General features: G+C 52.3%; 1 protein-coding gene and 1 long non-coding RNA gene across 3 annotated transcripts in view; one reads left to right on the forward strand and one right to left on the reverse strand.

The window, feature by feature from the left end:
* LOC122390770 (dynein axonemal heavy chain 12-like) overlaps positions 1–26,248 on the reverse strand; it is a 158,857-nt gene that overhangs the window by 72,230 nt on the left and 60,379 nt on the right. For both annotated transcript variants that reach the window (XM_043384026.1, XM_043384027.1), the window contains 6 exons: positions 19,116–19,238; positions 18,695–18,833; positions 17,755–18,018; positions 11,676–11,809; positions 10,465–10,648; positions 9,285–9,394 (listed from right to left, as the gene is read on the reverse strand). In XM_043384026.1, coding sequence (XP_043239961.1) covers positions 9,285–9,394; positions 10,465–10,648; positions 11,676–11,809; positions 17,755–18,018; positions 18,695–18,833; positions 19,116–19,238 — 954 coding nt within the window. The remainder of the gene's footprint in view (positions 1–9,284; positions 9,395–10,464; positions 10,649–11,675; positions 11,810–17,754; positions 18,019–18,694; positions 18,834–19,115; positions 19,239–26,248) is intronic.
* Positions 21,131–23,013, forward strand: LOC122390771. The gene is made up of 3 exons (XR_006258218.1): positions 21,131–21,397; positions 21,639–21,774; positions 22,454–23,013. It is a non-coding gene; the product is annotated as an uncharacterized LOC122390771 (long non-coding RNA).

Consider the following 26,248-nt stretch of genomic DNA (forward strand, 5'->3'; position numbering starts at 1 on the left):
GGGAGTCGAGAGTAGGTTGAGGCGGGAAGTTTCCATTTTTTTTTTATTATCGTACGGGCAATTGTTTTTTTTTCGAGGCTAGACGGCTTGTGTGCCCGGCTTCTATGTCGATATTTCTACCAACATGGCTTTTGTACAGTTGAGTGCGTACAGCGAGAGGTCTGTATTGTCAGGGCGGTGTCAACAATGTCTGCACGTCTTATTTCGACCGAGAGTAGGGGCCGTAGCGTAGTGTCGTGAGGTAGTGACGTCGGTAGGTTTGTCAGTAGGTGGAAAGGTGGATTGAGTTGGAGTTGCAGGGTAAGCTAACGAAGTATTGAGAGGTATGTAGGTAGTTCGGATAATTTTGGTGGTCAAGGTAGTTGAGCCCCTGTAAAAGCTAGTGAGGCCGGTAAGTCGTAGCCAGCGGGGTACGCAGCGTTAAGTCCTCGGAGTCGACGGGCTCCCCCGTAAAAGTTAGGCCGAGATGTGGTGACGTCGAGTGACGTGGTACAGGGTATGTTGTTGTGTTAGTGGTAATTCGGCAGGCCGACGGGCCCTAAATTGAGGCAGGCCCGGGATGGGACAGCATGGTAGCCTCCGGTGAGTTTTTATTTAGCTTCTTTGTTAGATGGCGGATAGCAGACAGAAGACGACACTTAAGACCCTGTTAGCGTGAATGTATAATGCAGTTTATGGACATTTATCCAGCCTGGGGGTCAATCTTTCACTTGGTCACCGGCACTACTGGAGGGTATTTTGGGGGCGTCACAGCTAAAGTACGGGGAGAATGCAAGTATTGGTATCAGGAGTGAAAGGGTGAGAAATGATGGATGAATCCTAGGATAAGGTCCAGTAGGAGTTGTGACGAACTCAGCCGGAACGATTATATGAAATGACACTCGAGGGCATAAGAAAATTAAGCATTAATATGACATTCAACCAAGCAAAGCCGATTCAATGTACCAGAATGACCAGCCTCAAATAACATAAAGCATCGACTATGACCCGATGCAATATTGTCTGCAAGGGAGGACTTACACCACTTTCTATCTTCTCACTTTCTTTGTTCTTCCTCTATTATATCTTCTCATTTCCCTCTTTGACCGTCTATCGAAGGAATACGGACGAAAGGTGGCGGTTTTCTTTATTTCTAACTAGAATTTCACACTTCAACTTCACTTTACCACTTTTCCCACTTTTCTATCAGCCTTCCGCGCTACAATATTTGGCGCCCAACGTGGGGCTTTGGGCTTTCTGGTCATTGTCTTAGTTGGTAGATTGGCGCAAGCCGCACGGACCCGTACAAAGTAGGAAGTTTAGTAAACGTAGGTAGGAGGATAGTTACGTGAATTAGGATGTTCGCTTCTCATGAGTGTCGAGGGCATTAGTAGGATTCGCTTTGCAAGCAAAACTTGTTTTTCTATGTTGTTGTAGAAGGGTTTGACGTAGGAGTAATTATGTTGGTAATAAAGAGGAATTTGGTTGGCACTAAGCATTGGAAGGGAATATTTTGGGTTGGGGGACCCAGCCGCCATCCATTCTCCCCTATCCGTTCCCTTTAATTGTCGTTGGCCGGGGTCCCGGGGTTCTCCTGAAGAAATTGGTTGAGCTTGCAATTTAATTCGAAGAAGGTTTGAGACCACGGAACCGCTATGGAGGAAACGCTTAAACCATTGAAAGGGAACGGGAGGCTTCTGGAGTTGTGGGAAGAGATGTTGGAAACGGGCAAGGAGGTTACGAAGAAAGTATATAACAATGGCAGCAGAATCGAGAAATTCAGATAGGCAGAAAAGTCAAGCTTTTGGATGAGCACGCATTTGAGGGAGACAACGGAGGACTTCAACGACCATGGAACCTAGGATATCGATCATCAGACATGCAGAATTATCAGCTTCAATTTTGATAGTTTTAAGCGTTGGAAAAGTTTTAGAGCAGGCGGGATTGGAATAAGAACAGGGTGTTACCTCTGGGAACGGTTGGCTTGATGTGCATCGAGGACTTGACGTCATCCTCCCTAACCCGACCAGTAAAGCCTCTTTGATAAGTGCAAGGGTTTGGGATGTAAAGTAAGGGAAATGCCATTTTCTCTATGTTTATCTTTTGGGGAAAGTTTTGTAGGACGAAAGTAAATGGCGAGACAGTAGATATTGCAGGAATTCCTATAGGAGATGGGTTAAATCATCTTTGGAAGGCGGGGAGCGTGGACAAAGGGAGCAAACCGTACCAGCGTCATCACACGTGGGAACGGGAAGAACGATGTGGAGAGCAGGAGCGAATGTTAACCGAGAAACTTGAACAGATGAATGACGCGAAGAAGAGTGATCATGACATGCTGCAGGTGCTGCAGAAACTGAGAACAACGGAGGAAGCGGTGCGCCGGGATATTGAAGAGATCAAAAGACAAGTTGAAGAATTGATGGTCACTATGTAAAGGGAAGGAGATGTGAAGTAGATGAAGGAAGAAAAAGGAATTTAAATGTTATGGGCAGTCACGGGAAACCAAGTAAATCGTCTGTTCAAGAACCTTGTTGAGCAAGGAATTGCCTGGCGGGGGTTGCGGGCCTTACCCCAAATGGTCCGGTTCCGTACTCTGGTCCGGAACTGTCAATTGCCACATTCCCATGACTCAGTCAATATTTCCCTCGTGTTAACTACAACTACTGCAAGTATCCTCTCCCTCCGAACCCGGACAAAATCCTTTTCTGTGCCTATGATCGTATTCCTTGATCGCATATATCCCACCTGGCTATAATCCGTCCCAAGTTAGGTAGAGGAGCAGAATGAGATGGCATTACGGATCCTTCACTTGGAAATTCCTACATGTCCTTAAAGCTATTCGTTCCTTCCCAGTCCCCCGGCGAAGGTCGTGTTATTTATCCTAGTCCTACCTTATGTAAAGTAATTGAAGCGGCTGTCCCCGACCCAACCCCAAGGCCGCAATGCTAACCCACACCCACCACCCACCCCACGTATCTGCACGAGCCAGCCGCTGCGCTGAACGACTTCTGCTGCATGGCCCGACCCAGTGGCCGTCGGTTCCTGTTGGAGGCTGGCCGCATCGGCTACATCGTCAGTCGGAGCTGACCTCTGCCGAGCCCGATGCTGGCACATCGCCCTCTGCCGCGCAGTCACATGAGGCGAGCGCTAGCTACGGCACGACCGTTCGAGCTGGTGAACACCTTGCTTCACTGCTTCGTCATGCTTCCGACTGTTCCGAGCTGGGTCTCGTGCTGGTAGACAACCCTGCTTCGCTGTTGCTGCTTCTACTGTTCGAGCTGGTGGACGACCCTGCTGCGCCGCTACTTCATCTACGACATCGTCCCGAGCTGGTAGACGACACTATTTCCCTGCTTTCTTATCTGCTATTCGCGCTGGTGGACGACCCTGCTACGCTTCTGCTTCTTCTGCTAGATCCGGATGGTCGCGCTGACGCCTCCTTCGCTCTCATTAACGGCTACAACGGTGTAATCTCATGGTGGTCGTCACGGGCTGACGCACGACACCGGTTCCTCTGCTTTAACAGTAACGGTTTCAAATCGTGTGGAGCTGATGAACGACCTCACTTGGCCTACTTCGACGGCATCCGCTACTGCGACGCCATAGGCCAAAGGCTGATGGTCACCCCCAACTACACCTTCAATATCAACAGCACCGACGCCTGCAACCGGTCTTCAGTCGAACCATTCTCTCGGTCGACTCGGGAATCGAGCCGACACCGATGAGCGCAGTTGTCTGGAAGACGCAGGCGAGTGTATGTTTGCGATGTTAATAAGGAAATTTTCAACTTGCCATAAACACTGTTGAACTGTCGTAATGTTGTAACTGTGATAGAACTGTTTACAGCCTGGACGGGTTTTGGAAATTGCTTTAAAAGGGGTTGGTTCAGGGGAAGGTTTCTTTGATTGCAAGCTGCGAGGACGCAGCTTAGTCAGGAAGAGTTTGGAGATGTAGCAAGGCTACATCTTGGGACGTCTTAACATTTTTCAGATCGGGACCCAGCCGCCCGCCATACTCCCCTCCCCATACTCAGCAGCAGCAGTCATCATACCGTGGCGCTCTGGTCACAAGCCTTCCATCCCAGCACCTCATCCCCACCAGTGTCAGCGCCGTCGGGACAGAGAGCCGGTCGGCCGCCGCCGCCGTAGCGTCAGCAAATTCTCGTCTAGAACGGACTACCGTCCTCAGTAACCCCGCAGGATGAGCGACAGAGGCACATCACGGCCCCGAATGAGCCGCTGTGGCGCAATGACCACAGTCCGCTGTCATCGCCACATGCCTGCCCTCTCTGCGACTCATCCCAACCGAGTCAGCACCGAGCACCGGCCGCCGTCGACGCAGAGTCAGCAGCCTCATCCGAGCCGAGTGACTGTCTCCAACGACCCAGGGGCGGAGCCGCGAGGGTACGCCACCAACCCCTCCCCGAAGAGCCCCAAATGGTCACCAGGGGACAGCACAGGACCGAAGTCGCAAAATCCATCAGCAATGGAAGGGGACGTTGAAAACACTCAAGTAAAAGGTTACATCAAACGCTGGACGTCAAATCGTAGCTAATATACAAGAAAACTACAAGAAACCAGTAAAATTCCAAGACATAAATTGCATCCCAGATGGTACCCTGGAAAATGGACCAATCAGAGAAGAGTTGGCAATGACGCATCAGAGCGGCAGAGAAGCGCTCGCCGCCGGAGGCGGACAGACAGATCCCTGGGGGACTCCGGCCGAGTGACACACGCCCGATCCCACCATGTAAGTTCCCTGAGATTATCCTGGCGGCTGGGTGGGGTAAATTAAACGGGGTTTAAGAAATTTATATTATGAATTAACAACGTAACGAATACAGTTAAATTTCAATACCGTACAGGCTGGACGCGGGTTACCAAAGCTTATTTAGGAATATTGTGTGTAGATTTTACCTGATTGATTATTATTCGGAAAATGCGTCGTAACTCGGAAAAGGATTTACTCCATGATAGAAGCTGCGGAAAAGGTAGAACTTTTCGTAGCGATCAGGACCTTAGTGGGTTGGCGAGAAAACTGGCACATACAGCGTAGGTAATATTTTGTTTCCAATAATTGAACCTGGCTTGGTTCCGGAATGTGTAATAAGATGAGATCTGTCTAGCTTGGTTGGCTAGGAAGACTTATGCTGTCAATATTTAGTTTATCAGTTTCTGCCATAACCCAAACCGCGGGTCACAGTGCAGAGAAACCTCGAATGATTAAATGTCAGGTAGAATTATCAAACCAGAGTAAGATATCAGTGTAAAAGAAAATGTTCACCAGTGACTTATCGTCGTTGGCGGAGAGGCGTACCATTTCTTTACTGTTTTATTGTTAGCGCTTGCTCGCTTTGCTTCGCTTCACAAATATATCAATCTGTTATTTTCATAAAGAGTCTTGAGGGAAATTTTCGGGAAAGGGTAGGAAGTTATCAGTACGAAATGAAGGGTCGGAAAGAGAGGGAGAACACGAGGGTAAATCGGGACGATCGGGACAAGGGAGAATTATGGGTGGCAGCAGAGAAAGACGGTAGCTGCGAACACTGATTCATCCGCGCACTGGTCGGAGGCTGAGGAGCTGGCCCGGAGAAGTTCCAGAAAGGTGAGTGATTTTCTTTCATTGAAATGTTACGGTGTTCCGAAATCAGTAGAAGGTTTTCTGTAAATTCTCCGAAGGTCTTCCAAGTACATAGATCACAGGATAGGATCCGGGAAGTAGGATTAAAGATATTAGGATGTACATCCGTTCGTTTGTTTATGGGATCAACGACTAAAATATGCCCTGCATTCCTTTCATACGCCCATCCTAAAGCCCCGACGAGTTACTGGTGATCAGTTCTTGTCGTACCCCGTCCATTCGCTCATCCCACGCCCCGACGAGTTACTGGTGATCAGTTCTTGTCGTACCCCGTCCATTCGCTCATCCTACGCCCCGACGAGTTACTGGTGATCAGTTCTTGTCGTACCCCGTCCATACGCTCATCCTACGCCCCGACGAGTTACTGGTGATCAGTTCTTGTCGTACCCGTCCATACGCTCATCCTACGCCCCGACGAGTTACTGGTGATCAGTTCTTGTCGTACCCCGTCCATTCGCTCATCCTACGCCCCGACGAGTTACTGGTGATCAGTTCTTGTCGTAGCCCGTCCAAACGCTCATCCTAAGCCCCGACGAGTTACTGGTGATCAGTTCTTGTCGTACCCGTCCAAACGCTCATCCTTAAGCCCCGACGAGTTACTGGTGATCAGTTCTTGTCGTACCCCGTCCAAACGCTCATCCCAAGCCCCGACGAGTTACTGGTGATCAGTTCTTGTCGTAACCCGTCCATTCGCTCATCCTACGCCCCGACGAGTTACTGGTGATCAGTTCTTGTCGTACCCCGTCCATACGCTCATCCTAAAGCCCCGACGAGTTACTGGTGATCAGTTCTCGCCGTACCCTGTCCGAAGGAGAACCCCAATCTGGACCCCCGTTACTAAATACATTATCCTTCAGTCTTCCCATTTATAGTCGTTATTTTCTCGTTGGAAAAGGGAAATTGTGGGTTCAGTAAGATCAAGATAGGAATGATAACGAGCAGCTAAACTTGTGAGTGCTCGCCTTGACCGAGCCGTATTTTGTGAGCTAAAAACGTTAGTTGTTTAGGGTGAGAGAAGAGGATATGATTTTACAAAGGGATTTACGAGGAACGGGTTAAGAGGCGCCAGACGTTGATTTGAGCAGGGCTAAAGTAGGATGTTAGCCTTGTCGGGAAATGATTATTCCGTTAAACCGTTGCTTTACGCTATTACAATTATACAGTGGGACGTAAGGAAAGGGATACGAGTGCGAAGTAGGAATAGGGCAGGTAGTACGAGGCGAGATGTTATTGACGCGATGGGTAGGAATTCCTCGGGAAATGTAAGGGAGTCGAGAGTAGGTTGAGGCGGGAAGTTTCCATTTTTTTTATTATCGTACGGGCAATTGTTTTTTTTTTCGAGGCTAGACGGCTTGTGTGCCCGGCTTCTATGTCGATATTTCTACCAACATGGCTTTTGTACAGTTGAGTGCGTACAGCGAGAGGTCTGTATTGTCAGGGCGGTGTCAACAATGTCTGCACGTCTTATTTCGACCGAGAGTAGGGGCCGTAGCGTAGTGTCGTGAGGTAGTGACGTCGGTAGGTTTGTCAGTAGGTGGAAAGGTGGATTGAGTTGGAGTTGCAGGGTAAGCTAACGAAGTATTGAGAGGTATGTAGGTAGTTCGGATAATTTTGGTGGTCAAGGTAGTTGAGCCCCTGTAAAAGCTAGTGAGGCCGGTAAGTCGTAGCCAGCGGGGTACGCAGCGTTAAGTCCTCGGAGTCGACGGGCTCCCCCGTAAAAGTTAGGCCGAGATGTGGTGACGTCGAGTGACGTGGTACAGGGTATGTTGTTGTGTTAGTGGTAATTCGGCAGGCCGACGGGCCCTAAATTGAGGCAGGCCCGGGATGGGACAGCATGGTAGCCTCCGGTGAGTTTTTATTTAGCTTCTTTGTTAGATGGCGGATAGCAGACAGAAGACGACACTTAAGACCCTGTTAGCGTGAATGTATAATGCAGTTTATGGACATTTATCCAGCCTGGGGGTCAATCTTTCACTTGGTCACCGGCACTACTGGAGGGTATTTTGGGGGCGTCACAGCTAAAGTACGGGGAGAATGCAAGTATTGGTATCAGGAGTGAAAGGGTGAGAAATGATGGATGAATCCTAGGATAAGGTCCAGTAGGAGTTGTGACGAACTCAGCCGGAACGATTATATGAAATGACACTCGAGGGCATAAGAAAATTAAGCATTAATATGACATTCAACCAAGCAAAGCCGATTCAATGTACCAGAATGACCAGCCTCAAATAACATAAAGCATCGACTATGACCCGATGCAATATTGTCTGCAAGGGAGGACTTACACCACTTTCTATCTTCTCACTTTCTTTGTTCTTCCTCTATTATATCTTCTCATTTCCCTCTTTGACCGTCTATCGAAGGAATACGGACGAAAGGTGGCGGTTTTCTTTATTTCTAACTAGAATTTCACACTTCAACTTCACTTTACCACTTTTCCCACTTTTCTATCAGCCTTCCGCGCTACATGTACTTTGTGCCGTTTACCACTTGTCGCTATCTCGCTTTGTTCTCGAGATCTCGCTGTCGCTCCCGCTCGTAATAATGGGAAGGTCATAAAAATGACCTGACCTGAGGTCAACGCAGGCCGAAAGCCACTTTTTTATTTGCGCATATGAATGACAATTGATAAGGCTTTAATCGTCATCAGACATAATTGCGACTTTCAGTTGGGAAAATATCAAGGTCACTCTTCGAAAAAAGGTCAAGATGTCACGTGATCAAAATTTTCAAAAATCGAAAATCCGAGATAGCCAAAACGTTTGTTGGTTGATTGCGAGTTGAACCATATAAAGTTTTTACCATAGAAAACCAATAGTTTCTGAGTTATAAGCCGCCAAACATAGGGTTGCAGTGTGACCTCCAGGAACTGCCCGAGGCTATATCTCGGAAACCGTTGTTCGAAGAAAAAAATCCTTGCCACAGCTGGGTTCCCCGCCCATCACAACCCATTAGACCAATTTTAAGCAAAAAATAAAATATGAGGGTGTAAATTTTATTTATTTTTGGTCGATCTATCATGGAATGCCAAAATAACGATACCAGAGCGATTTCTAGAAGCCATCCTCATGCATTGGATATGGGGCCGCTGCGGTCGAGGTTCGACATCCTTCGTGACAATCTTGATACTAGCATTGTTGCCACTAACGAACATCATTACAATTTCAGTAGGTACCCGTTTTCTGTCCCGAAATTCGTCCAGAATGATGCTGTGAAGTTCGTTAGTCAAGATGTTCGAAAGTTCATATGAATTGGTTGCACATATTTCGCCCGCAACAATTTGGATGTTTACGCCTAAGCCCATTTCACGGTGATTAATTACGGAGCGAGCGAAGCGAGCGTAGGCTTTCGTAGATTAACGGATTTTTTTTTTTAATATGAGCACTGAGCAGCCTTGCGAGGCTTATATCTTAGCACCACTTGTTGTAGAAACTCCACCTACATTCAATGAGCTTGACATTTATAGTAAGATCCAATATCGTTTCGGCCTCTCAGCAGGCGTGGTCCCGCTCCACCGTGGGCTCATCCATACGGTTAGTGTATCAGCGACTTATACTCACGTGGTGCCCGAGTCGGGGGTGATGTCCGTGGCTCAGTCCCCTCCCGTGGCCCCGCTCCGCCGTGGGCTCACCCATACGGTAGCTGGTGTGTTGGTGACTACTCACGTGGTGCCCGAGTCGGGGGTGATGTCCCGCTCGGCGATACTGGACATCTCGGCCCAGTGTCGGTCCCGCATCCCCGGGTTACAGAGCACCAGCACCAGCGGCAGGTGCGTCTGTGGACGGACGGACGGCACCAGTCACCAGCGGCTGTGTTACAGAGCACCAGCACCAGTGGCAGGTGCGTCTGTGAACGGACGGCATCAGTCACCAGCGGCTGTGTTACAGAGCACCAGCACCAGCGGCAGGTGCGTCTGTGAACGGACGGCATCAGTCACCAGCGGCAGGTGCGTCTGTGAACGGACGGCATCAGTCACCAGCGGCTGTGTTACAGAGCACCAGCACCAGCGGCAGGCTGTGAACGGACGGCACCAGTCACCAGCGGATGTTACAGAGGGGCAGTCATCGGTCACCAGAGGGTATGTTACAGAGCACCAAAGCGGCACAGAGCACCAAGCGATGTGTTTGAAACTTTGAACCAGTCACCAGCGGGAGGTCACATTCTGCAATCAGTTAACTAGACAGGTGTATGATCCAATCGTTATCGGCGGCAGCACACCGCCTCGGCGCCACCTTCCGAGGCGACAGGCGGCAGCTGTGGCGGGCGGAACACGCTGCTCCTCAGACCGCCCCGGGGCGGAGCGGTGTCGGCCGGTGCCGCCGCCGGCCGCCCGCGCCCGTCACAGTAACCTGAGCGGACGGCCGCGCCACAAACAAACGCCGACAGCTCGCTACATCACACACCTCGGCGCCGCCCGCGGCACTCCCGACACCGGACAGTAATGGACAAAACACGACAGTCGCCCACCTATCGGCGCCGGCGGCCCTTTGTCCCAAACAAACCGACTCTGGCAGCGGCCAAACGCGGCGCTTTGCTGGAGCAGCCGCAGACCAGCAGTTCCTTTGTGGCTCTGGGTCGTTCTAGGGAAGCGATAAACGATGGCCCACCGCAGGGCGACTCACTTTGTTGGCGAGCTAAATGAAGCGACTAGATGAACGAAACACCCGCCGCGCTGAACAAACATACCAATGCACGGTGATATTCTTCTGTCATCAATGTGAAATGAATGCCACACAATGTGAAAAGTTCGACAGCAATAAATGTGCCAAATTGCCAACACAGCACCTGCCCTAATCACCATGACAAGCCTGGCTGGCGGTGCCGCAGCGGCAGGTATGTACCAACCTTGAAGGCGTCGATCTGCTCGATGGTCTTGCAGCAGATGCGCAGCGGCCCGGGCAGGTTGTCCGGGTTGGGGTCGTCGACGTTGATGCGCGGCCGGCCCTCCTCGCGGCCGCGGCCCGACGACTGGTCGATGATCTGCTGCTTGAACCGCGACTTGATCACCTTCTGCAGCTTGTACATGTCCCTGACGGCAGTCAGACAGACAGTCACAGTCAGACAGTCACAGTCAGACAGTCACAGTCAGACAGTCACAGTCAGACAGTCACAGTCAGACAGTCACAGTCAGACAGTCAGTCAGTGCCTGCCGGCGGACGACCAGCCAGCAGACAGCGGACGGCCAGACAGCAGACAGCGGACTGTCAGCCAGCAGACAGTCATCGGACGGCCAGCCAGCAGACATTCAGTCAGTCAGTCAGTCCCTGCCGGCTCCGTCAGCGGGGCGGAGCTGTCGGCACATGCAACAGTGCAACAGTATCACCACTTCTCACCGACGTGGTGCGACCCTAACTATCATCGGCTCAATATAATTCATGACTTCAATTATAACACACACATACTGGCTAGGACAGGTCGACCCGTTGGTCGTAGCCATCCCATCCTGCGATGTAAGCTCAGCCGGCCGTACAGCGATCGACGGTACGCGGCCTGATATAGGTTCACCGTAGACTCCGGCTGCAGTAGCCAGCCATGCCCGGATGACGGGCTGGCAGGCGGCGATAGCACCTCCTCCATGAGCGGCAATCAGCACGGCTATACGCTGGGGTTTGTGCTGCATGGATCCTAATGACAACTCCACGCCAAAGGAAGCAAAGGCTTGATGAATCAATGAAAATAAAAGATACTAGACATAAGACAAATAAATAAGTTAAAATGTGATTCCTGAGTAGACCGGCAGCGGTTCACTGTTCATGTTTAGCCAAATTCGTGCTTAGATGGACTCTGGCCTCATCAAGTACCTAAAAGAAAAAAAATCGTCCGTGCCGGCTTTGTAAGTATCTGTAGAACACCCAGTCGGTTCTCTACGTAAGTAGCTGGAAAATTCTGTGGCCACCTGCAGAGCTCTGTAAGTACCTGTAGAGCTCTGTAAGTACCTGGAGAACTCTGTAAGTACCTGTAGACCTCTGCGAGTACCTGTAGAGCTCTGTACGTACCTGGAGAACTCTGTGAGTACCTGGAGAGCTCTGTAAGCACCTGCAGAGCTCTGTAAGTACCTGGAGAACTCCTCTGTGTCGGCCTCCACGCTCTCGCCGTCCAGCTCGAGGAACGCGCCGTCCAGCCACTTCTTCAGCGTCTTCTGCCAGCGCAGCGTCAGCGCGAACAGGTTGGCGAACGGCTCGATCGACGCCTGGGGAGTAGACGGCGGTCACGGCCGGTCAGGTCAGCTCTGCGACATTCGTAAAACAAATCATTCGATTTAGCAACTGCGGGTACCATCAACAATCAACATATAAATGAGCTCACAAGCCACCCATCAAAGTTCGTAGTCCACCAACGTGATTTTAGGGCAGCCGGACTTGAGGGTCCATCAGCTTCAGAGGCCATCCACCGATCGAAACTCGTAATGCATAAAATCTTAGCCGAGCCGAGACGAAACCCACTGAGCTCCAGGCTCCACATGGGTACTTTCCGACCTGGTGCTGCCTCATCGGCCTATCGCGTCGCCTCCCCCCCCCCATGCCACTCCATGAGACGCTCTGAGCCCGTCGCGGCCCGCGCACCAAACCAGGACATCCACATTGCACATTGCACACCACAATTGGGAATGGTCCACATCTGTCTAGTGTCCACCCCCCCGGCGCTGGTGGCGGCTGCGATGCCGGCCGCGGGCGCCCCAGACGCGCGCCCGACGTCAGCCCGCAGCCCCCGGCGGCGTTATCCACCGACACCGCAGCGGCGGATGGAGAGGCTCCGGCGCCGGCGGCGAGCTCCGGCGCCCAGTCACGCCAGGTGGCGACCGTTAAGTGCCGGACCGACCACCGCGTCAACGCCGTCTCACCGGCGCCGTATCAGCGGGTCTGTGCGGGATTACATACCTACATCACCGACCTCAGTGCATTGTCCTGCGACTCGGGTAAAATCCGAGCATACCCGGTCTATCAACATGCTTCGATGCACGGGCCGCTTATCAAAAATCAACGATATTGATAGGTATGTAATGAATGCACGAGTGTATGCATGAATGGACGAACGAACGAACGAACGAACAAATGAATGAATGAATGAGCGCATGAATGAACGATTGCATGAATGAATGAATCGTTGAATGGATGAATGGATGAATGAATGAATGAATGAATGAATGAATGAATGAATGAATGAATGAATGAATGAATGAATGAATGAATTAGTGAATTAATGAATGAGTGAATGGATTAATGAATAAATATTTGCACGCATGAATGAATGATTTATTAGTAAAATGGAAAACAAAACCATAAGTTCAAAGAAATCAATATACATACATACACAAGCCAAAATGTTTGAAAATGTAGCTATATGACTATGTGAAAAAAATACCCGCGGTACACTTGCAATAAGCCACATCCCCGCTTCTCATCATGAGCGTGCCCAGTATGTACGCCATCGCTTCAAATAGCTGCCGTGTTCCGGCACGGCAGTCGTCTGCCGGCAGCTGTGATGAGGCGCACTGTCTGTCCGCCGGCCCGTATGACCGGTGGCGGTGCGCCGGTCCCGGGAGACCTCATCAGACCTCACCCAGTCAGCGCCAACACCTGATACGGCGGCCGGTGTGTGCCCAGCAGCGCGGCGGCCGGCCGGTCGATCGCTGCTCCTCCGTCAGCCCTGCCACCCACCACTCGGTGGATGGCGCCGTGTATGTCCGGCCGGCCGGCGGCAGTCAAACAGGTCACCGTATAGTGAGCACCAATACAGCGGAGACGATCGGCCGAGGAGCACACCGCCCCGTGGGCGGCCGGTAGCTTCGGAATCTCCCTCTCACATCACCAGACTTCCACACTGGGCCAACACGGCAAGGTCACGTGACAGAGCCTGGCAACGTGTGGGCCGAACGTGCCGCGTCAGACTCCATGGTGGGGCCAACAAGGCGCGGTCACATGACGTAAACGTCTGACGTCATCGTCATATGTTTTCGGTCGTATTTTACGGCCCCATTGCAACAACGATGGCTCGAAGGCAGCGAGCTCAAACAAGAGTTTATGGAGCATGTCTCGTGTGCAAGGCATCAACATTTAGCCGGCGTGTAGCCGTGTCACTAGGCATACAACCGCTGTACCATCTGGTGAGACGTTATCGCCAGTTCGATGATGGAAAGTGGGAGCCAAATGAGCCGTATATGAGCTCAATAGTCATTGATCCCAGTGAGCTGCCGTTTCAACTGTGCCAATCATGTAAAAGGCATGAGGTGGTGATGAGTGGGCAGTTCCGGCGACAGATTGGGTTCAGTATGGGCCCAGCTCAGTAAGGCCTGATTCGTTCCACAGCCTTGCACTTCGGCATCCGCCCAAGCGATCGACAAGCGACCCCGACACACGCGCTGATGGCGGAAGCGGGCCTCGCTCCGGTGGCTTCAAGACGGACCACGCTAGCTGCTCGACTGCTGGCGAAGGCGCGAGCCCTCCCAGAAGAGGACCCCCTCCGGCGAGTTGCGGACAGCACGGCAGTGAAGCGGCTGGCGTCGGTGACAGGTTGGAGAGAAGTGGGACAGGTGGCGTGGACGGAGGCTGGAGTGGAGGCGAGGATGGAGCCCATCCTTCAGCCCCGTACCCCACCGTGGCTGCGACCCGCACCGGTCACCTTTGACCTGGAGGCTGGGACGCGCCCACCACCTGGATCGCCCGCTGATCGCCGAAGACAAGAGGCTGCCCTCTGTCTGGCCTCCCTCCCCCAGTGTGCCACCTGGGTGTGGACGGATGGTTCAGCAGAGGAGGGCTTCAGGGACGGCGGCGCTGGAGCACTCATCGTGTGGCCGGATGACTCATCAGAAGAGCTCCGTGCCCTGGCCGGTAGCTTGTGCAGCAGCTACCGGGCCGAGATGGTAGCCCTCCGCACGGCCCTGAGACACCTCTTGGATTACCCGGCTCACGAAGATGTCCCCATCATAATATGTACGGACTCCCAAGCTGCCCCGGCGGCCCTCAGAAGCGGCCCTTCAGAGCAACGGACCCAGCTCAACAGCGAAGTCTGGGATGCCCTCAGCCTTCTGACAAGAGAGGGTAGTCGCCGGCTCCACCTTCAATGGGTCCCATCTCACTGCGGCTTAGAAGGGAACGAGCGGGCCGACGTCCTGGCCAAGGAGGCGTCGGCGCTCCCGCAGGAAGAGGTCCCCTCGATGTGAGGACCGTGCTGAGGGCGACCGCCAGAGCAGCGAGGGCAAGAACCGGAAGACAGCGCCCCAGCGGGTGGTACCGGGACCTGTGGGGTGAGCGCCTGCCTCCATCTGCGGCTGATCTGGACCGCCACGCGGCTGTAGAGGTGCATCAGCTGCGGGCGGGCCACTGGTCGGGCTCCGCCCAGTATATGCACAGGATCGGTCGTAACCCAACGGTGGAGTGCCCTGGCTGCAATGACCATGGATGCCGAGCGGGACGGTGTCCGGTGTGTCGGGAGGAGGCGGACACTCCCGGACATGTTCTGCTGCGTTGCCCAGCCCTGATGAACCTGAGGTTCCGCCTGCTGGGCACCATACACCCGTCGCACGGGGAGATTCGGAGCGCGGACGTCGTCGCGGCCCTGGCGGCAGCGACCAGACGACTTCAAAGCCGGGAGGCTTCGCGGCAGTGACCCTGCCGCCGAGGGGAAACAACAACAACAACAACAACAACAACAAGCGAAGCCCCTTCAGTCATGAATTCAAAAACATTTTGAGCATACGACGAACTGTCTCAGTACTTGCGAAATCAGGTGTCTTTAGCAGGGCTGTTGAGTCGGAGTTGGTCGGAGTCGACACTTGTGACCGGAGTCGGAGTCGATTTTGGAAACTGAAGCCGGAGTTGGAGCCACCGAAAATCCATCGACTCAGCAGCCATCCCAGGTCTGCGGAGTCGGAGTCGGAGTTGGTTTTTGAAAGCCGAAATCGGAGAAGGAGTCGGCGGAGTCGTCGAAATTTCATCTACTCCGCAGCCCTGGTTTTCAGTGTTCCGCTTGAAACAACTTTATTACGCAATGACTGGAAAAATTACGCTAAAACTTAGCATACATTGTTTGAGTCAACGAAGAACTACAAACAAATGCATTTTACTAGAATGAAAAATGAGGCAGATGCAGATGAAAATCAAGATTATCCGTGGTTGCCCGCTTTGAGGTCGGACAACAGTGACAAGGCAATCATTGGTGCCACGTAGGGGGAAAATCCAATACGATTCAACAACGATAACGAGAGACTCCTGATTAAGCCAGGTCTTTGTAATCGCCGATGCGGATGAATGCAGATCATCGCGACGTCTACCGGATTGACCCTGGTCAGGTAATTACGAGCCCAGTCCTGCCGTTTAAAGGGTGATTTTCGGGACTGGGTCGCAGATGCCGGGCGCCCTCCCGCTCGATGAATCCGAGTGTGCCGTGCTCCTCTGACCGTACAGCCGGGAGCCCGTGACGGACTGGGGACTCAGCTCGGATACAGCCGCCTGTCCGGCCCGGGCGCTGGACAATCATCGGCCGGAATGGCCCTCTGACGGCGTGGCGCCGGCCGCCCGGATCCTGACTGGCGGCCGGCGGCCGACCCGCCCTCGACGGTTAGAGGTCGGGGCGGCGGCCGACCCGACCTCGACGGGAGAGGTCAGTGCGGCGGTCGAGATCGAGACTCCTATACCGACCCGCCCACGGAGGGAGGGTTCAGTGCGGTGGCGACAGACTGGGATACCGACTCGGCGACCCCAGCCGGCGGCGGCCGGGACGGGACCCCCACACCGACCCGGCGACCCGGAGCCGGCGGCGGCCGGGACGGGACTCCCACACCGACCCGGCGACCCGGAGCCAGCCCGTCAATTAAGCGGTCACGTCGAGCGGCGCGACAGAGGCCATTTCGGACAGGCCATTAGGCGGCGGTCGATCATCGCGGCCGGTCCACGGCGGCGGACGCAACAGGCGCCGCACCGGCGCGGCGCCGGGAGCAGACGCGGCACCCGCGGGGGTCGGGAGCAGACACAGCGGAGCTCCGGGCAGCACCGGCCGGTCCCACCGAGCCAGCCTGGCACTACGGACAGAGCACCGCCGCGGCAACTCAGCAACACGACACGGTGGCTCTAATCACGAAGGAAACGCAAAAATATCTCACAGGGCAAATCATACCAATAGGACAATGACAACGAGACACGCGTCATCTGGGCACGCCACCACCTCGTCCGTCTGAGTCGGACAGACGGAGCCTGTCAGCTCTGCGGGCAGTGCTGGGAGCGACCCTGCCAGTTTCTGCGGCCTCCGTCGGCGCCCAGGCCCCTCACGGCACGACGGCAGCGTGTCGCCGACGTGTTTTGGTGCCGGGTGGGAGCGGTGGCCCGGGCGGCAGGGCGTCAACAGCCAATTAAGAGCCCCGTCCGAGCGCCGATCGCATGCACCTTCAGGTCTCGGAAAGCCTTCCGAACAAACAGTGTAAGCGTCCCGCCACCGGCCGTGTAAACTGCTGGTCAAACTGTCGGCTGTGTCGTTAAACAAAGTATTTCGTCGTATCAAATGGGAGCTTGGAAGCATCTGGAGAAGGGAGCCCGTTCGCCGTACAACAGATATCGTTGGCGAGGAGACCGCCCGCCCACAACTGTGTAAACTTGCCGTCAGCTAGCGCTTACCGACGGCGCCCGTATATCATTAGGGGCGCGTCGGAAGACGAGCGTCACGAGCACCCCGTCACCGCACTAACGACACCCAGTGACTGGGTCGAGCAGCAGACGGCGGGAGGGCCCCGTCTGGTGGCGCAACATCCTGCGTCACTGACATACACACTTTCAGCCGGCCCGAGCCAGCCCGCCGGCGGTCCCCCGCCCTATCCTCACCCTGTCCGCAGCGTGTGGTAACGGTACCGACCTGCAGCTGATGTACGGCTCTCGCGAGATTAAGCGGTAGGTTTTGCATTTTCACATTTCCGGTTATATCTCAGAAACTAATCGATCTACGATGAAGCCATTTTACACGATCATGGCCGGCTTGTTACCTTACAAGTCGATTGCATCTTCAATACTTAAAAGCTTAAGACGACGAAGATATAGCCTGAAGTACACTAAATTTTATAGGTGCAAAAACTACCGCTAAAACCCGCGAGACCTGTACCTCCGGGTACACTGATCTGCAGCTTATCTGTTCCTGGGTTCATACACTGACCTGCAGCTGATGTATCTCCGGGTAGGTGGAGATGGGGAACTTGAAGAGCGCCTCCTGCTCATTGATCCACTCGGTGACCCCCTCGAGCTCGGTCAGTTTGCGGCGCAGCGCGCGCATGTCCGACACGTAGACAGCCATGTTGTTGACGTCTCCCAGGTCGTCCAGCTCGCGGACGCGGTTCTTCAGTTTCTCGATATCCGAGACGAGCGCCTCGGTGCGCTCGGTGAGCGCGTCCTCGAACTTCTGTTTGCACTGCTCGATGACCTGGGTGGGCGGGGAGCGGGAGGTGACACGGAGCTCCGTCCCGGTGAACGGCGGAAGGACGGGGAGCGGGAGCAGACGGTCGGGGAGCGGGAGGTGACACGGAGTTCCGTCCCGGTGAACGGCGGACGAACGGGGAGCGGGAGCAAACGGGCGGGGAGCGGGGCGTGACACGGAGCTCCGCCCCGGTGAACGGCGGACGGACGGGCCAGAGGAGCGGTAGCTACTGGTGGGCGTGCAAAGGTACAGTGTATCATACATGCATCGCACAATGGGCCGGTCTAACACCGCTGTATCGATGCAATAAAAACTTTTAAGGGTTACGCCGAAAAGTAACCAAAAAGGATAACCAATTAAATGTGCCCATGTGTTGTATCATATCACATATGTGAGTGATGATGCTCCATACACATTGTTATATGGGCTGCAGTTCAACATCTACGAAAAAATGAAACAGTGAAATAGGGTGATAAAAAAGGAATAATGCGGTAAGATCATCTGCCTTAAAGAGCTCAAATATGGTTCAAGGATACCCACCCTTCAGTTCTCCACGGCATAGAGACAGCACCGCCCTCCCGTACTGACCAGCCCATTCACTCCCCCGCATTTTACTACACCGGCCACCGACAGGCCACCGACAGGCCGCGAGCTCTCTGGCTTGACGCAGTGGAAGGCTCACCTCTGCGCTGTAGTCGAAGGTGGGTTTGATTTTGTCCACCCAGAGAGCGGTGGCGGTGTTGACCTCGATGTCGTCGGCGGTGAACTCGACACAGTCGAGCAGGTACAGCATCCGCGTGACGCTCTCCTTCACCTTCTCTCTGCGGCACCCCGCGCGTACAGCGTTCAGTCGCACCGACCACCCGGCAACCGGTGCCGGCGACCTCAGCAGCGACCCGAGTCGGCCGAGCAGTCATGGAGGGTCCAGTGGGACAATCCCGACGTCAAAGCTCTATGTATATCTTACTTGGTAAATACGAGGAGCTAGCGCCATCCCACTCTCACAACACTTAGTCCCCCCCCCCCCCGTCCCGGCCGGTGTCCGGCGCTCCCCCGGGCCGGGCGGCGCCCTCCGCCGCCGCGCCGCGGCACCAGCCACCCACCTGAGGTGCGGCAGGGTGACGCCCATGGCGTTGGTCATGTACTCGGCCAGTCGGATCATGGCGGCCGTGTCGGCCGGCGGCTGGTGGGCCGTCCGCTCGATCTCCTCAAACGTGTCACCGATCCTGCCGACACACCAACAGCGGTCAGCAGATAATACACAGGCGAGTTCACAGCCTCCCACAGCCGCGCACTTCCACTTACGGCGAGGGACCATCGGGCTCACACGTCCGCCGACGGAAACCGACTGTCTCAAACTGATCCATCGACACACGATCCGAGTCGGGCCGGCGGACACCGGAGGAGAGACGGGGGTGGGGGGGGGGGGGGGGGACGCTGCCGCCTGGCCGCCTACTGGGCCCCTGTGTGGTAGGCAGACCCGCGCGGCGCAGCAGCCAGCCACCCAGCCGGGCTGGGCCCCTGAGAGCTAGACTGTCCCGCCGTACAGGAGGGCTGGCGCCGAACGGCCGCGGCTGGAACACTCAGAACAGGCAGGCTCCCACGAAGCGGAGAGGCTCGCACCGTGAGTGTCAGGCAGACTCGGTGGAAATTCGTGAGTAAACTGGGGCGTTCCACGACAAATCGACAAGTGCACTGCCCTGCACCCTCATATTTTATTTTTTGCTTAAAATTGGTCTAATGGGTTGTGATGGGCGGGGAAGCCAGCTGTGGCAAGGATTTTTTTCTTCGAACAACCCCAGCCAGCAATTCGGTTGGGGAAAGTGCGGGGCCAGTGTTGGGGAAAGCTTGGGGAGAATGTACAATTCCCCTATCGGATCGGGGAACGGTCCGTGTTCCCCATCCCTTCCCCGACTGTATCGGTAATATGTTCAAAAGACATGGGGAAATCACACCGATCCCCGTACGGGGAAAGAGCAGCATTCCCCAATCAAACCCCACTGTTGGGGTTCGGTCGGGTAAAAGATCAGATTCCCCGTACGGGGAAGGGTGCGTTATCCCCGACCCATTTTCAAGAACAGTTTGATTGGGGAAAAGTAGGGGAACTGTTGAAATTCCCCGCTCGGGATTTTACACTTAATCCCCAGACGAATCCCAACCGCCAGTAGGACGTCTTGAGATCGACTTCCAGCATGTAATATAACAAGTAGGTATTCAATAAAGAAAAATTGAATCTTGGGAATGTTAAAAGCAGTCTAAGGAGTCTACAGCATTTTAGGCGCAATTTCAAAAAGTTAAAGACCAAATTCAAAACGTTCACGTGCATTTTGAATGTAAACTTTTTGAATTTGGTCTTTAAATTTTTGAAATTGCGCCTAAAAAGGTGTAGAGCTATAGGCTCATGCATCGATTGAAGGGAGATATAATAAATAACAAATATAACGATATAACGATTTTTTATAATCGTTTTCATGACAGGTGATCTGGCGAATGCATCAAACAGTGACCAAATTTGCACCAAATCTCTTTTTCAAATCTTCATATCATATACCTATTTATTTCAGTGTTTTAATCGAAAATAATGTCTGATAATTTTATCAAATCGGCACCGTATCTGGACCAAATGTCTACCAATTGTGTACCAGTTACCTATCATGAAAACGGTTATTCGCAGACATTTGATTGTAGACATTGGATCTATGTAATTTTCGACCTAAAAGAGAGGAAAAGCCGTCTTGGTTTACGGGGCCTGCTAAGTCGTGTGGATGAGGACACGCATACGCCATTACTTTGAACGAACGTCGGTGCCCTTATTTCATGAGGTAAAAACAACTTTGACAACTTTCAGGATCTATGTTTCTTCTCGCACTGCTGTGGCATAAACATTACGTTTTCTTTCTTCTGTCATCACTCATCGCATTGAAATTACAAAAGCATCAAAATTTCAACAACACACTGTTTACGACTTAGAAGTGTCGCCTCAACGCAGCGAGGGGAGGGGAGGGAGGGGTAGCAACGGCCGGCCGCCGTCGGTTCCGTCCGCACATCTGGTTGAGGGGCGTCTCCTGTCGCCATCTGTCATCGTGAATGGGGCCGTGCCGACGCGTCAGACGGGACGAACGGGGGAAGTCGGTCCAGAGTCACTGCGCCGCGCGGTTATGTGAGCAAGCCGTGGGCTAGGTACCGCTCCAGGTCAGACAATGGTTGGCACTGAAGAGTGCGGCGACACTACAGAGCTGTGAACGAAGACGGTGAACGGCGAGATGTGGTGACCGCTTGACTGACCTGTGCCCAAAGTCGTGATCTACCGCTGGGGTCAGTGCGTGAGAAGCTGGACTCGGCAACAACGGAGGACGCAGATCGACGAGGAAGATATGCTGTGTTGGTAATGAACTAAAGCACTTAATTGTAACGAATCATGATAGATATAAAATGACGATGATACTAACTCAAATTTATTGTAAAAGACAAAGCTTCCGATACACACAATATCTTGATCACTGTCTAGGGTATGCAGAATATGACGTAAAAATGACTGAGGTCATCAACCTCCGTCTGAGATTATCCTTAAATTGCCCGGACAATATAATGTCATCAGCCTGATGCTTTATCTGCTTCTGTTCTAGAGGGACGTCTGCCGGTTACGACCGGAAGGCTTCCGACGGGACTTGGCAGAACCCACAACAGCAGTATGAACCCGGCGTGGAGTTAATGCGTAATTGCTCGCATGAGCAACCGAAGAGCGACTTCCAGGCGAAGCTGGTAAGCAGTTTATGGGGGTGGGGGTTAGCTTAGAGCTGTTGAACACCTGTCCTTCACCCAAGTCTAAAGGCTGAGACACACTCTTTCTACAGCCAGAAAATCTCATGCGAGAGCCCATTAATTAAATACATGAAATTACGATCGCTTACAGGGATGTGCGAACGATTGACGCGATTGTAATAAATACATGTATTTGAATAGGCTTTCGCATTCCATTTTTTTTTTGTCTTCGGAAAGAGCCTGTTTCAGCAGCTCTACTAGACAGCTCTGTTTGTGAAAGGAACTTCATTGTTATCTTGATAAACTAGCAACCGATTTTAATTGTCAAACGGCGTTCATTTATCTGTCAAGTGCTTTCGCGAGGAACTTCGTAAGGCGTAATATAGACGTAAAACATTTATTACCTAATGACTTTCCTGGAATGAGAAATGTTTAGAAGTACAAATTTAATTATTGAATTTTTATTTCCTTTTTTAATTAACTATTCAAAGTATATCACATTCATTTTTTAAGCACTTTTCGTGGGAAAAAGCTATAAATAAGTGTAATTTCATAAAATGGCATTCAACATGTTTCAGCGTAAGCTGAAGTTTCCATAAAAGGACATTTCATGTAGTAGCTAGCTGTAAAACCTGATTGATATACCTACAAGTGCACATATTTTTGTTTTTGTCCACAGCCGCAGAATTCCTGGAGATGCGCTGGGATATGGATCATAGCAAGGTGGCTCTCAGCGGCAGCTGACCGCTGAGATGTGTGTGAAACAGCCCGAAGGAAGACTCGAGTTGTGGATCCAGGGCACTACTGAACGGAAGGCCGGACCAGCTGTAGGGAGACTACAGAAAAGCCGTCGTTCTCAATCTGCTGAACAGACTCCTACTGCAGAGGATCAACTGGGGTTCGACGTGTTAGAACTGGGGTTAGACCGGTTACCAGTGCTCGTGTTCGTCACCTGTTGTTTGTCACTGCTGCGCTGCTGCTGTAATGTTTTCCACCTGCTAAGCGTTCACAATGTATTTTAAGTGAATAATAACTTTTTTAGTGTTTGTCTTGATTTGTAACGAGTATATCAATTATCAAGCATGTTAACCTTTCATCAAATGAAGGACTCCACATAAAAATAGTATAGGCTGTGGTGGTACAGACACATACCATGCTTGGCCGACTGTTGTGTATTGATCTAGTCGTTGAAGCGTCCTGAAAGTCTGGAAATAAACAGGCATGGCCAAATGGATTGGTTCTAATTATTTTCCTGTGTGGTTTTATCGTTTCTGTATTGCGGGGAAACAAGTGGACAATTTTGTTTGTATGTAAACAAGTATGTTTATACAAATATTTGTATGTTTACAGACAAAATAAATAGTCATTGTCAATTTTAATGGGACCCGATTTGCTTCCCAGTGCGGTTTATTACTGGCTTCTCCGTACGGGGAAAAAAGCAGACAAGGCAGTAGGGCCATTGCCAAGTCGGGGAACGGCCGGGGCTCGCGCGGGGAAAAGGTCTGGGAACGTTAGGGGAAAATCACGGTTTCCCCGATCGGGGAAGGTCTCCAGTAAGTATAAATCCGTATAGCCGGGTGGGGGAATGTGCGGGGCTCGCACAGGATCTTCTTGGGGAAAATGTTCGATAACCCCGTACGGGGAACCGACCTTAACAACGGGTTTTAACCATAGTCGGCGCGGGGGTAGCCTGGGGGACGTTTGGGGAACGCTTGGGCAGTTATACCGTTTCCCCGTACGAATCCCGCACAAAGTTCCCCGTACAAAGTGTCTCAAATCCCAAGCGAACGCTCCGTTTTCCCCAAGAGAACGGTTGGGGTTTCCCCGAGCCTGCCCCAAGCTCGCCATAGGCCTTCCCCGTACGGGGAAAGCTCCGATTTGCTGGCTGGGACGGTTTCCGAGATATAGCCTCGGGCAGTTCCTGGAGTTCGCGCTGCAGCTCTATGTTTGGCGACCTATAACTCAGAAACTATTGTTTTTTTACGATAAAAACTTCATATGGTTCAACTCACAATCAACCAACAAACATTTTGGCCATCTCGGATTTTCAATTTTTGAAAATTTTGATCACGTGACCTTTTGTCCTATTTTTCGAAGAGTGACCTTGATATTTTCCCCACTGAAAGTTGCAATTTTGTCTAATGACGATTAAAGCCTTATCAATTGTCATTCATATGCGATAATAAAAAAAGTGGTTATCGCCCTGCGTTGACCTCAGGTCAGGTCATTTTTTATGACCTGTCCATTAGTGATGTCAATTACGGAAAATCGGAATACCGATACCAAACCAAATACCAACCAAAACCACGGGAAAATACCGAAACCAAACCAACTTGGGAAACTGAGGGAAATACCAACTTTTTACCGATTTCTTAGCCTCTTATACATTAGTGATGGCTTATGATACCAACAAAATACCAAACACATTACGATTGAAATACCAAATACCAAGTTGGTATCGGTTTGGTATCGGTACACCAAAAAGTTGGTATCCGATTGACGTCTCTGCTGTCCATTATTACGAGCGGGAGCGACAGCGAGATCTCGAGAATACAGCAAGATAGCGACAAGCGGTAAACGGTAAAGGGTACACACCGATAAGGTCTATAATTTTTACTGAGGTCATTTTCAGGTCAGGTCAAAGATGACGTCACAGGAGCTAAAAGGAAGTCAAAATAGCGGCACTATACATAGATAGATAGATAGATAGATAATGTATTAAGACCTTCCATGACATGGATTATATAGCGTCTACGTCAGTACAAAAGTGATGGTTAAAACACATCAATACAATACACTTTGTGTGATAAAAGGCGATAAATGAGACAGTAAAAAACGGCCGTTGCTATAAAATCGCACCCAATCTAGGTGAGCTCCAGCTACATCGTAGCATTCAGAGCCTTCACCGCACGGTAGAGGAAACTGCGCTTGGCAAACTCAGTCCGTACTCGGGGTAGTTCAGCCTGCCCGCTCTCACTGGCGCGTGTGCGGCGAGAGGACACATCGGACCGCGCCAACACTCGGCGGCGCAGCATCTCAGGAGCGTCGGGGCAGGTCATGAGACGACGCATGGTGGCAATATCACGTTCAGCTATCATCTCCTCGATACTCAGCCACCCTAGATCGCGCAGCGATGGCGTGACGTGTTCACGTCTGCCGAGGCCGGTCACAATGCGGACACCGAAGTTGATGGCCTTTCGCAAGCGCTGCCTTTGGGTTGCATTACACCCTCCCCACACTGTTAAACAATAACGAATGTGGGGGAAAACGAGACACTCTATCAGAAGTTGCCTGACACATTTTGGTAGTTTGTGCCTATTACGCGCAAGACTCACTAGCACGCAGTAGCACCGTTGGACGACTGAGCTAATGTGACAGCTCCAAGACAAGTGTTGGTCAATGACGACACCCAGGACTTTGACACTATCTTTGGGAAGAATTTCATCGCCGCCGAAGTGAACGGCAAAGTCCGAACGGACTGTCTGACGGGAAGATCTTAAAATGGTCATCTCTGTCTTAGTCGGGTTGATTTTAAGCCGATTTTGTGTGAACCATTTGAGTGAAATAGCGAGAGAGCTTTCAATGCGCGTTTTAAGTGCTTCAAGGTTAGATGGGATGTCAGCGTCAAGGAATTGGGTGTCGTCAGCATACATCACGATCCTACCATGGGGTATGTGTTGTGGCAGGTCGTTCGTGAAGAGGATGAACAGCACGGGGCCCAAAATGGATCCCTGGACCACTCCATGCGTAACATCCAGCGAGCACGACCCGCCCCGCACAGTCTGCGTACGCCCCCGCAGCCAGGCTGCGAACCACTCGCGCCGCACACCGTACCACTCCATCTTGTCTAAGAGGCGGCCATGCTCGACACTATCGAATGCCTTAGACGTGTCAGCTGTCACAAGTGACGTCATCATGCCTCGATCGATGTTGTCAGTCGCGAAAGTGACAGCGTCGAGCAGCGCCGCCTCAGTAGACTGTCCTTGCCGGAAACCGTACTGTTGAGGACAGAGTACATGATGAGATGTCAAGTATGCCACCAGCTGCGTACAGACTACCCGCTCACATAACTTGGCCACGACAGAGATCACAGATATCGGCCGATAGTTGTTTGGGTCCGACGTGTCACCTTTCTTATGCAGTGCTGTGACAGTGGCTGACTTCCACTGATCAGGTAAGTCGCAGCGAGTGATACAATGGTTCACAATCTTTAATAGGTGCGGACCAACTACTGGGAAGGTACAGCGCAGCATGTGTACGGTTATCCCATCTGAGCCGCAGGCCCTCGATGAGCTCATGCGCTGGAGCGCCGCACTGAGCTCCGGCAGTGTGGCAGGACCCGGCGAGAACGCTCCGGCGCACACGCGCGGCGGTCGTGGCGGCAAGGGGGCACCAGAATCAGACTCCGCCAGCGCGCCAGCCACATCGGAGCCGACCGAAGTAAAGAACCGATTCAGACGGTCTGGCCAGTCGG

Source organism: Amphibalanus amphitrite, unplaced genomic scaffold, assembly GCF_019059575.1.
Source record: "Amphibalanus amphitrite isolate SeventyFive unplaced genomic scaffold, NRLGWU_Aamphi_draft 000408F_arrow, whole genome shotgun sequence".
NCBI classification, from domain to species: Eukaryota; Metazoa; Arthropoda; class Thecostraca; order Balanomorpha; family Balanidae; genus Amphibalanus; species Amphibalanus amphitrite.